The 12,620-nt window shown below is 42.3% G+C and overlaps 1 protein-coding gene across 1 annotated transcript in view; it reads right to left on the reverse strand.

The window, feature by feature from the left end:
- NFIA (nuclear factor I A) overlaps nucleotides 1-12,620 on the reverse strand; it is a 149,469-nt gene that overhangs the window by 48,649 nt on the left and 88,200 nt on the right. The window contains exons 8-9 of the mRNA XM_085067314.1: nucleotides 12,470-12,508; nucleotides 3,997-4,125 (exon numbers count right to left, since the gene is read on the reverse strand). Coding sequence (XP_084923440.1) covers nucleotides 3,997-4,125; nucleotides 12,470-12,508 — 168 coding nt within the window. The remainder of the gene's footprint in view (nucleotides 1-3,996; nucleotides 4,126-12,469; nucleotides 12,509-12,620) is intronic.

Genomic DNA, 12,620 nt, shown 5'->3' on the forward strand with positions numbered 1-12,620 from the left:
GGTTACACGACTGTGCCAGCTGACAGCATCGAGGAGCAGCCATGGAGCAGAACAGGACATCACAAAATGTCTTTTCACAATGTACACCAGGAAGCATCACTTTGATTCCTGGCTGACAGGACAGTGAACAGGCACCAGGACTTTGGTGACCCAGAGGGGGATTTTGATAGAGAAGGACACAATATCTTTCCAGATATGAGACACAGAGGTTTTGCCACTTTGGCATGAACAGAAAGTACTGTGCTGCAGCATTTCCCTGGCAGGCTTCGTCCTGATAAAAGTCTAAATGGCAATGGTAATTATGGAGGAAATTAATATAATGGAAACCAGTCCACTAGTTGACTTTCATCCCTTCTTCTCACACACCCACTTCCTTGGGTTCTTGCCTTCATGTTGCATTTCTCGCTTCTTGTAATTGTGTTTCTCCTTCATTTATCTTCCTAACATACCATCTCATTGTTATTTTATTTTTTTCTTTCCTTGTCCTTTCTTCCTTGCTTTTTTGGCTCGTGGGATCCACACTGTCATATTCTGTGGGAATGCTTGAATGCTCTGCAGCACAGGCTGCTGTACATCCTGGCTTTACAAGATCGTGGTCAATTTAACGTTTCAGCCAGCTCGAGTTATAAAGTCACCAGAGTGTAAGTAGCAATACATGGAAGCCTAAAACCACTTATGTAAATACTGCTGTCACCCATAGTATTTAAATCCTTCACTGTCTGGTGAAGAGTTCAAGCGGTCTGGGAAGCTTTGTGAGGTGCCAGCAATCCACGATGGCTTTGCAATGCTGGAGTGCTGTGGTGAGCTATGCTGGCCACCAAATAATCTCATTTGCAGGTAACAAAAGTATGCTGAGTAGGAGAGAGATCTGGCTGCTCGAATTTTCAAGGCTTTGAAATAAATTCTAAAACTGATAGTGATGCTAAAGCCACCCTATAGGTGATCAATTTACCATCTGCCAGACACTGAATCCTAACCACGCTGGTCCAGAGAAGACATATGGTGCATTCATAGAGTCATGCCCAAAAAACTGCCATCATCAAGTGAGGCTCCATGAATCACTTTGCTAGCTTATCACCAAAGAAACTTGGATCTTGCCACCATCTGTTGGAAGTACTGAGGAGTCACTGAAGCATTGGCATCCCTGCGCCAGCACTCACTGCACATCTGGTCTGCTGGTCAGCCAGCTCGGATCCTCTCTCCTGGCTACTGCCCAGCTGGGCACTGCCAGCAGCACCAGTGCAGAGAGGAGAGAGTGCTCAGCCTTCCAGAGCACAGCACATCCAGGCAATTCTGTGAGAGATGAGGTTTTCCAAGGGGTTCATCGGGTGGAGCGCCTTGGAGCTGAGGAATCCTCTCAAGGATCTTACTCCTCCTCCAAGGAAGTTTTGTTTCCAAAATGGCTCATTGTGGGGATCACAGGGAAGGGCATTCAGTATCCTGGGATCCCCTGGCATCAGACAGGCAGTGTATTCCAAGGGATGTTTGGAAGCGTGTGAAAGATTCGGGAATATTCCCGAGAAGTTATAAATCGCTGGTTGTCAATGACAACACCTGCCATGAATAGTCTGCAGCTTCTTCTCTGCTGTCTATTTTGATCAAGCTTTACAAATGCATCTCATACACACATCCAAGTGATAAACTTGCACATACGAGCATGAGAAGGAGATGGAACCTCCTTGTGCTCGTTGTGTTGGCTGAGGAGCTTACTCTGATGGTGACCTACTTACTCACAACTCCCCTCTCTCTGAAATCTCTCTGCAGGCTGGAGATTAAATCCTGCTCTCTGTTTCCCAAAGACCCCTCGGAATGACCTGCCACTGACCATTTACATAATGCACCTTTGTCCAGGGGGAATTTATTTAACCTGTGTCTGTTGTACCATCGTTTCTGCAGAGGCACAACTTCCAGTAACTACTGGTGGATGTGAATCTCTCAATTATATCCTCTTATACGACAGCATTATGCTCTTTATGTTGCCACTTCTGATACCTGAAAAGCTTCTCTCTTCTGCTTACTGTCCCTAAAGTACGCTGGAGGCGATGGGATAAAGAACAAAGCTGGATTTGCAGAAAATAATCCATCTCAGTATATTACCCTTTACTAACAGAATGATTGTTGTAGCAGGGAAATAAACACAGCCAGTGTGCTGTGGAAGAAGAATACTGAGGAGGAATGTCCAAAAAGAACAAAGAATGAAGTCTGGGACAAGATTTTTTTCAGGATGATGGCACTTAAAAAAAACATGGATGGATTCAGGGGTATTTTTTTTCCTTAAAGTCTGTGAGACTTTGTTTGTGAACAAGCATAAAACAGAAGATGCTTCTAAATGATGCAGAAGAGCAGTTTTGGTTAACTTGTTAGGAACCATGATGATTAAAAACTGTGTTGCTTCTTTGTGGAGTTAGTAAAGAACATCTCCTTCCAAACAAACAAAATTTGGGACTGGAAGAATTTTATTTGCTCGTCTGGCTCCCGCTGAATGTTCTTCTCACGTAGCCAATGGAAATCCCTCAGTGCACAGAAAAAGTCTTGTGAAAACAGACTGTAGATGAGATTTAAACAAGGCCTCACCAGTGAGACATTTCCTCTCTGAACCACACAAGAATCCAAAGCACAGAGGGTCTAAACAGGGGCAGACAAAGGCAGTCAATGATCTTAAAAAATTAGTGTGAGGTAAAACACAGCTAAATAAAGAAAGGCCTATTAACTAATCAATCAACAACTGAAATCTAAAAGGCTGAACTTCTAAAAGACAGGAATTCAGAGTCAGCTGATGTGCACTGAATAGAATGTTAATGGAAGCTTCATATTATTCATACTTGTATCACCAATTATCAAGGCTTTTAAAAGAGGATATGTTTGCCAGACAGCTCAGATCCAAATTTCAAGGGAATTCTCTATAGAGCTTAGATGCCTAAATATCTTCTGAGGATCTAGGTGTATGTCTAAGGGTAATGAATAATTTTTATGGATTAACCACAACAAATCAAACTACAACAAGTAGATTTAACAAAGCACAAAACCCCACAAAGTGCAAGTCTGACCTTGCTTCAACTTTGTGCAACTCCACCATTCCTCACCACATCACCTGGACTGTGCAGACAAAGAGGCTCCTCCTGGTTTATGCTGCCCTCAGTAAAACCACACTGATGCCAAACAGACTTTTCTGAATAATTTCTAGGATGAATCGCTAATATGCCTTTTTATGCTTCACCATTCGACCAATTCCTTAATAATCTTCCCTAAATGAGACAAAATTTCATAGCAGAAAGAAACATGTCACAACCATTCATTCCTATTTTTATATCTTCCAAAGAGGTTTGTAAGAGGATTCATTCATTTGTGTCTCTTACTATGCCCAAGTGAGCTCCTTTTCAAATGTGAACTCAGTACTGCATTTAGTTTTCTAGGCTAAATGCAAATGCAGCTTCCTAACAAAAATGTATAAGCACATCCAGACCCAGAGGACATCTCTTTTACTTGGAAAGTCAGTCAGAAGAGTACTGGGAAGAAAACCAGCCAAAGTATTGCAGGAACCGACTTCAAAGGAGTCCCCTAACAAGGCACACTGACACCAACAGCACGAGAATAAATGACTGGCAGAAGGAAATCCACAGAGCTGGAAGACAGGCGTGGGTCAGAAGTGATGGATGGGTCCCTGTCTCGAGCAGTTGGACTGAGTCAACGTGATGAATGGCCACAAGCAGAAGACACTTCTCCGCAACACATCCTGTCCCTCTGCCCACCCTCTTCCAACAGAACCCCAGAAACCAGCGTTTCCACCTCGAGTGGTCACCAGGAGCTTTCCCAAGCAGCCCAGCCTGACAGAACCAGCCTCTAGACACCTAAAGCCTGGGTGGTGTGAAGGCTCTGAGCACAGCCCCTCGCTGGGCGGTCACAGGTGGCGATGGCTTTCCGAGGAGCGGCGCTGGCACGGACTCTGGGAGCCGTGGCCACCCCTCAATGCCTGGGGGCTCTTGGGAAAGGCCTCACCTCTGGGTCCTGTAATGACAGGTCGATGGTGCTGTGTGAAAGCCGTTCCAAGGGAGGAGGTCTGCGAAGGCGAGGGACTGCTGAAACCAGACTTCTCTGACTTCTTTAATGTAGTTGGCGATGGCATTCCTGGCAAGAATGATTGATAAGTGCAATTTAATAATGCTAGGTCATGGAACGACAGCCTATGCATTGTGAAAGGGGGTGCAGAAGCAGCTAGACACACTTAAAGGACAAATGAAACGCAACACAACAGCAAGCTGAAAGCTCACTTTTATTTGTGGGTTTGGTTTTTTTTCAAGGCAGAAGCAGCCATGGTTTGCTCTGAGCCATGAGTACTAAAAGGCAGCCATATTTTTCTTATAAGTCTGAAATGTGGATAAGATGCAGCTTATTATTGCTACTGAAACCTACTCTGCTTTATTTTTAGAAGTCTGTAATAGCTGGAGCATTTGGATTTTTACAGGTTTTTTATGAGTTCTGTCTTTCACTCCTTGGTTTAGTAGATTATTGCAAATGGATCTTTTAAATGTGCCGCACGACTCAAGGCACAACTAGAGAAGGGAGTTCTCTGAGTTCAAGCTCTGCCTCCCCTTACTCTCTTGACTTCAAAGGTATTTGGAAGTTATATGTTTATGTGGTTCCTTTTTGCTCTCAATTTTTTTTTTAAAGGGTGAATGGTATTTGTGTCTTGATATTAGAAGCTGCACTGGAATTATTTCAGAGTTTCAGAATTATTTCAGAGTTATAATGCCCTTGAACCATATCAAAGGCTTCCAGTGAAAATCAGAGTTAAGTTCTCACTGGGTGAAACCTCTGCCGTGGACATGCAGAAATGGGGTGTTAATCTGACTGGTTTGGTATACAGGGTCAGAATAATTCCTGCTGATGCCAATATCAAAGCTGTGGCATCAAAAAAATTAATGGCATTAATACATTGCAATAGGCTTTTAAAATCCGAGCCTTTTCTTTGTATGGTAGATGCTTGGAGGAAAGAATTTTATAGGATGTAAATTAAAAGTATGCATGTTTGTACTAGCTTATATTTTTGCAGTTCTAGATGCATCTGGATGTCCTGATTATCAGAAGGCATCCTGAAAACTCAAAATTTCCAATATATACAGCCCGTCAGGCATTCTGCATATCCATAGGGATATAGCAAACAAAGGTTGATATTTCAGGTGGAAAAGCAAAGTATCAGGTAATGTGCAAGTTGAACTTCCACTAGCAAAGTCATTCAATTTTATTTCCAACTCTGTATTTTATAGTATTTAATTGTTAAAAAGTAGAGAGAGAGGCCTGGACAAGATTACCTCTGGGCTATATTATTAACTTTATATTTAATAAGACTAGTTTTATAGTCCCTGGGATGTTGATTGCAATATGCAGAAGCCTTCTTGTACTTTATGCTCTGCACTGCTGGGTCTTAATGGTTTCAGTGAGGCTTTGCAGTTTATATTTCTGTAAGTTAAATAAAGTAAGGGAATGGTTTGAGTTCCAGTGTTGTACTTGCAGCTTTCTGCCTCGAAACTTGTTTGCTACAGGGTTTGCTGTTGTGGTGGCTTTTTCCCCATAGCAGGAAAGGTTACAGACTTAACCTTTTAAAAATCAATGTTTAGAACTGACTATGGTGCAAGAAAAATATTGAGTTGATTTTTTGGGTTTTTTTTAATATTGTTCTTATGGACTTTGGAGTAGGAACAAAAGCAAAGATTGGTTCAGTTTGGGGAGAAGAGAAAAAAGGAGATTCAATCAGGGTGTTTCAAGGAAATATTCCAATGCAGCCTGCTGAATTTCTGCTAGAATGGGATGTAACTTAATTATGGAATGTCCACATGCAGGACAAGGACACTCCAAGGAATTAACAGTGCTGTTGACCCAGATTTCCCTGTGATGGAAGAACTGGGGGTGGAAACACCAAAGGAGTGTCACCCCAGCCCGAAGAGCAAAACATCATGGACAGTCCAAGTGGATTCCATGCACAGGGAAGGTCAGAGTGAAATTTGCCAGCATGGGAGCTGCTCCAAGAGCAAGGATCCAGGTGGGACATGAGTCACCTGTGCCCTGGGCAGGTGACAGAGGCCAGGGAAGAAGGGACATCTCAACTCTGTGGTTCAGCAACTCCCTGCTTTCCCTGGCTACAAACCCTTTTCAGGGTTATGGGAAACATAATAAAGCTGAAAAAATGAAACAGCTTTTCTGCTGCCCCTGTGTTAATAAAAACCCCTGCAGGACTCATCTCTAAACCTCGGCAGGGAGAAGGGGCAGAGGCAGTGGAATGTGGTTTAAAGCTGCAGCAAGTTGGTGTGATTGTGTCCAAACACTGGAACTTGAGGAGCTACAAAGGAGCTGATGGATGACCTTGAGTGTGGCAGTGCTGAGCAGTGTCATGTTCACATGGGGATGGGTTTTATAAGGTCGAGGCAGTGGCTTTCATGTGAAAATAGAGATTTTAATGGAACCCTATGCAGGGAAGTTGAATAGAAAAACAAACTGAAGCGCTGATAGTTGGTTGCTACTTTTGCTCTATTTGTTTGTTATCGTTCTGGTTGCCATTATTATCACAAGTTTGGTTCATTTATTTATTTTTTTTCCCAGGGTATTTTGAAATGTATTGGTTTGGAACAGTCCAACTATACCATGTTTTTGTTTTGTTTGGGGTTTGTAATGACACATTTTATTTTGAGTGATCACATCCATCAGATCTCAAGAAAAAAATGGCTGCTTCCTAGTTCAGAAGAATATGCAAACAGGAGCTTAATTACATCACTTAATATTGACCAAGAGAAAGAAGAAGATGAGCTTGCCAGCTCATTTCCAAAGCATGTTTTGTCCTTTAAGAGGGGAGGGTATGACAGAAAGTTAGGCAGTGCAAAGCAATTAGCATCATTCACATTTTATGTTGCGCTAGCATGGTGCTCTAGCAGCAAAATTCAAACATTCTTTGAATGGGTTAATAAAAGAAGAAATACAGTCGGCATGCAAGAAAAAGGTTTCCAAGAACAAGCCAAAATATGTCCCATTCTTCTAAATTTATCACAGCCATGTCACATTATCCTTGAGACTGCCAGGAATGTCAATTTTTTTGCAATTTAAAAAAAATATCTCATTTAGCACCATATGTTTGGTTAATGTGCCTGATATATCCTGCGTATTCTTTAGTCCATCCATTTCTAATACTCATTTTCTCCTTTTTTTTTTTCTTCCCCTTGCTAAGCCATATGTTACAATGCTGGTCATTGTATTGAAGCTCCTTTCGGGAGCTGAGAGTGAAGGAACTCTGGTTTAGCCACCCAGAAAAACTTTGAATTCTTTCTACAAGTCTCACTTAGGTGAGCAGTCTCAACACTTGAGTTAGTTGTAGGTGCCTGGTGCCTATGAAAATCAGGCCACCTATGAGGTGGCACAGTGTGTATTAACCACGAGGAAGGAACTGAAGGTAGGTGACTAAATGTGGAATTAGGTGTTTAATTTTTGGCACCCACGTTTGAGACTCTTGGCTCCTTTTAAGGGTCTTCTGCTCCGTACCTAATGAGTTTTAACACATTTAGCAGCCCCTAGTCCGCAGGGCCCCTCCTGTGCTGCTCAGGGATGCAGGAAATTAAAAAGTTAAGGCTGAAGGTAGCTTGGGCAGAGCTGGGGATGCATCCCAGGAGGATGCTGCTGCCTTGCACGGCGTTCCTCAGCCATTAGTGGGGACCACTGCACTGAAAACCAGATCTCAGCACTTCACAGGACCCCAAGGAAGGGGCAGTGCCAGCTCTGAGGACACCTCTGAGTCCCTGCTCTCCTCTCTCTGCTCTCTGGTGCAGGGCAGCAACAAATTACAATATCCCCCAGCCTGTCTCAGCTGCGCTGGCCGGTGGATGGGGAATGGAGCCAAGGATCCTCCCCGTTCCCTGCCTCTTTCTATCCATCTGCTCCGAGCAAGGAATAAACAAGAACAGCCAGAACACAACGGCTGGGTAACCCAGGTGGGGGTTAAAAGTGTTCCTTACTATTCTGTGGATAGGACTCTTGTCCAAATCACAGTCACACCTGGCACTTTTAGGAAACGCAGCTTTCAGAATCCAGGTCTGAGTCTCCTCTGAGTGTTATTTAGAGTGCGAGAGAAGAAAATCAGACTTTGTCTATTTTCATCTTATGGCAGCTTTTAACTACAGAATAAATGGGGAAGTTAATTACTAAATAAAAAAGGAAAATAAAGGGATCTGTGGCATAAAACGCAGATGGAAGGCTGAGTGCGTGTGTTTAACTTACTGTACTTGTGCTCCTGTGATTCTATAAGTGTGCCAAACATATATGGTCTGAGCCTGCTCCCATTAACACAAATCTGCTTTTTTCACTGGACAGAGGGAACCTGATCAAAGACCATGATGGTGCTAAATGGAACAAAATGTGTACTTTCGTATTTTTTTCCGAAAGGAAATATTAATTTGACATTGGTTTTTCAGTTGAGAAGAATTTTAATTGCAGTACACAATAAGCAGAAAATTCAGACAACAATAATCTTGAAACTGTTAGCAGCATTATATTTCTATCAAGGAATCCGTGTGCCTTTTCAACATTAGAGCTTTCTGAATTTTCATTAATTTGGCATTTCCCTAAACACACGAGTTATTTTGTTCATTCCACATCATGCATCACACCCTTCTGCTCAATGCATAATGCAAGCGCAAATGGGATCCTTGTCCTTGGGAAACTCTGGTTACTGGAGCCATTGGATGTTGAAGTCCCGGCAGAAAGACTTTCCAAAACTCTGCACTTCGCAAACCTCCAGCCCAAGTTTAATCAGTGAGTGCACAGGAAAACTTCGTGTTCCTCATCTTCTAAGGGGCACTGGAGCACTGTGATGGGTTTAATTCCTCTACCTCCTTATGTTTGCCAGTACTAGAAACGCACCGCGTAAGAGTCTTCCTTGAGTACAGCTAAAGGTCTTCAAATGTTCATGTGTGAGGCTGATATATATTTAAATGGACCAGAAAATGATGCGTGAGAATTGGATGCACAAATCCTTCCCAGAACAAACAAGTATCTGCAAACCACTTTGCCATGTACCTACAACGTGCCTTGCTAAAAAACCAGGATTAACTTTGGTGGAGTGAACGGAGTCACAGCAAGAGGAGAGCAATCCTCCTTCTCTCCAAATCTACACCTGTATATCAATCCAATTTCACTTGATTAATTACTGACATTATTCTACCTGCACACATCTCACACACAAACTCCATCTCTCGTTAGCTACGTTGGTAGACCAGCTCATATTCATCTCCAAAGACGACCTTTGGGTAATTAACGCAATATTCCCATTAGCTCTCTGCCACTAGACTTTTGATGGAGATTTCATAACAAAAGCTATGAGCGAAACATGGTCTGGATCCTCCTTCCCAAGGCACACTAGGAAAAGGAATCACGGCAGCTCAGGTATTACCAGGTGGACCATGAACTCAACAACATGCAGAACAAATAGATGATGCAGAAAAAACAAGTCAGCTGTTGAAGAAAAAACTGATATATGGGAAGCATTTTTCAAGGAATTTTCATCCTTCTGTGTGAATTATTCCAGCAATTCCACTGAAATCAGTACCAACAGAAATGCTGATCAGCTGCTATTTTTTTTTTTCTCCCTTCCTGGGGAATTCTTAATTTCAAGCTTCTTGAAATGTTGACGGCTACGCTCCTGCCAGTCATAGTAAGTCTGTTCTATTTAGTGCTGAGCAAACTTTGTCATCAGCCGAGATACGATCACACTGACTGCCATCCATCAGTTTACTGTATTAATTGCTCCAGTATACACAAAATACAACACAGATGGAAATTCACTCATCCTAATGAAGTGCTCTTTAGTTTCTACGTTCTGAATGGGTGCTGTGGCTCCCCTGGCTGCAGCCGGAGTTACCATGATCGCTGATTAACTACCTGCCAGCGGAGCACCTCGCTTCACAAGGCTAAATCCAGCTTAATAAACAGTGGTTTTACACAAGAAAAATGAAAGCTCCCCCTCTATCCACTTATCAAACTCCTGCATATGCATCACCAACACACACATCCAGTTTCCTCAGAACTCGACATCTGACAGATCATCGGGAAAACAGAGCTAATCTATCCATACCCATCAACATCGTATCATAGGTGACTGCCAGATACTTAAGAAGCCATCCAAAAGAAATGTCACAACTCTTTTTCAAGACACTACAAAAGAAATGTTCCAAATAAAATAAAGCAAATGCACGTACAAGTAAATGAGCCAAAGAACTTAATAAAAAGAGATTGATTAAAATGAGGACCAGAATGTTCAAAAAGGACTGAGAGAGAGAGAGAGAGGTGCCAAAGGCGCATTAAATGGATTCAATGGCTTTAGGTTTTAAATGCTTTTGGACTCCTCAGCAATTTTTAGCCAAAAATGATAATTCAAGTTAGAATCTAAATTCTGATGTCACTTAGGGAAAAAGAAGTTTGAAATTTCTCCTTTGCAAATGAGCACTGATCCATTTACGAAGGAGAAATATCAGTTTATAGTGAGGGACAACCTTGCCTACAGAATTGTAAAGCCGAGCATTACAATATTCACAATTACTTTAAAATCCTACCCCATGAAAGTCTGTCTGAATTGTTTGGTACAACGTTCTCATAGAGTGTATTACCTTGTCTGTTTGTATCTGTGTTTACAGCATCATCTGGATTGTTTTAGATCGCTTAAGTTACGCTGCATTCCTGCTCTGCCACCCAAGCAGTTCTTTCAATAACTAATAAACAGTACTCAACATCTTACCAATTTCTTCAAAACATAATTTCATGACTTATGTATTTAAAAACTTTAATGAGAAGAGCAATAACCAGCAAGATAACAGTTCGATTTTCCCTTTGAGTTAATGTCAGCTTCGGCATCATTTTCCATTGTATAAATATATATTGCAAGAAGAATTAAAAAAAAATTTCTAATGACGTCTTTAGACATCTCGTCTAAAATTCATGACTACATTTGTTTCATTTCAAATGCTACTTGAGAGTTTTTCAGCACACTTGGCAGATTAGATATAGCAGCAGGGACAAACTGCAGCCATCCATAGGAGAATATACCTTTATGTGGGTGCTTTGGGGATGGAACATCTATAGCTGCAAGGCAAAAAATGCCATCATAAATTTGGATGGCATTTACAAAGCCCTCTAAAAAGTCTTTGCATATGATTATAGCTGAGGTATGATATTTTTGCAAGTAAAAGACCCAGAATAGATTTATGTTTCAACTATATCTTCCTGGGATGCATATGGATCCTAAATTGCAAGTGATACTAAAGGGAATTTTAGTAACTGAAGAGGATGGGATCAAATTTTTTTGGGAGTTATTTATTTATTTATTTAATTTTCTCAAAAATCATTTGCTCTTTATTTGCATGTCATCAAGCCATCATTGGCTAGCCAGGCTATATATAACAATGATGGCTGCTGAATGCCCCAGGCATGAGATGGAGATGGGTAAATATGCAGATTTTTTCGACTTGTGACCTCAGTTACTGCATGGTAATGTTTTCAAATGACATTTATGATGACAAGACTAAGTTTGGTGCTAATATTGGTTTTGAAGATTTAATCGGTGTGCACTGCCATTGAACAGGTGTTTTAATTAATGAAAGAGCTGTGGTCAGGATTGAAAACAGCCCAGGTGATTTACCACTGTAAAGCCACCTGATTTCTGCACAATTTGAGGTGAAAAGTTCATAGGTTATTCCAAAGGAAGAAAGAGTTGCAAACCGAATTTGTGTGCATTGTACCAACAGATTTATAGTTTGTCAGGTGAGGAGTGTACTCATGGAACTGTTATGTTTTGCTATCCAGTGGTTCCTGGTGTTTTTACCCTCTGACTGCCTGGGTTTGGCAGTCCCAGGACTGAACACTCCATAACACCAGAAATAATCCACAGCTGACCTACAGCTGCTGTGCTCTTTCCTGGCAATGTCCATTTCCAGTGGCACTCTGCAATGGCACTGGGGACCTGCAGTTCCTTGAAGCATTTCCCCACCAGGGATACCAGACAGGTGAGATCAGCCTCCCTCCTCTGCATTCCCAGCAGCTTTAGGATTCCCTGAGGGAAGGCAGAGCAGGCACTTTGGCTTTGGAATCATTTCCAGGGCAGCCTGGATGGCCCTGCTGCCAGCAGGTCTGCTCCTGGGAGCTGCCCAACCCCTCTGTCACCCGCTGAGCGAGTGAAGCCACACCTGACAGAGAGGCAGAGGGCTCCCAGGGAAAATCCCCCTGCCAGTTCCACAAAAACAGGCATGGCAAAGGGCACAGGTGACATGGGAGTGCTCCCTCCAGCGCTGGCACTCTGGCAAAGTGCTTGGCACGAGCTCTGTCCTCACTAGACACCGGAGAATCCACACCAGAGGGACACCTGGGACATCCCCCCCAACCAACACAAAAATCTGTGCACCGAGAACAAGAGCATTGGCATTGTTTGAATAAGCACACCCACCATGAAGTGCTCCGCGGTGTTCGGGGTTTCTTAGATATCCTGATTTTATAAAAGAAAGTAAAAGAAGAAAAAAGAAACAAGGTGAGAGAGAACACTATCATATTTCGTAGCAAGCAGGATACTGTGTGAAATCTTGGCCCAGTGAAGTGAT

This window comes from Lichenostomus cassidix, chromosome 8, assembly GCF_008360975.1.
Source record: "Lichenostomus cassidix isolate B80296 chromosome 8, HeHo_3.0, whole genome shotgun sequence".
Classification (NCBI taxonomy): Eukaryota; Metazoa; Chordata; class Aves; order Passeriformes; family Meliphagidae; genus Lichenostomus; species Lichenostomus cassidix.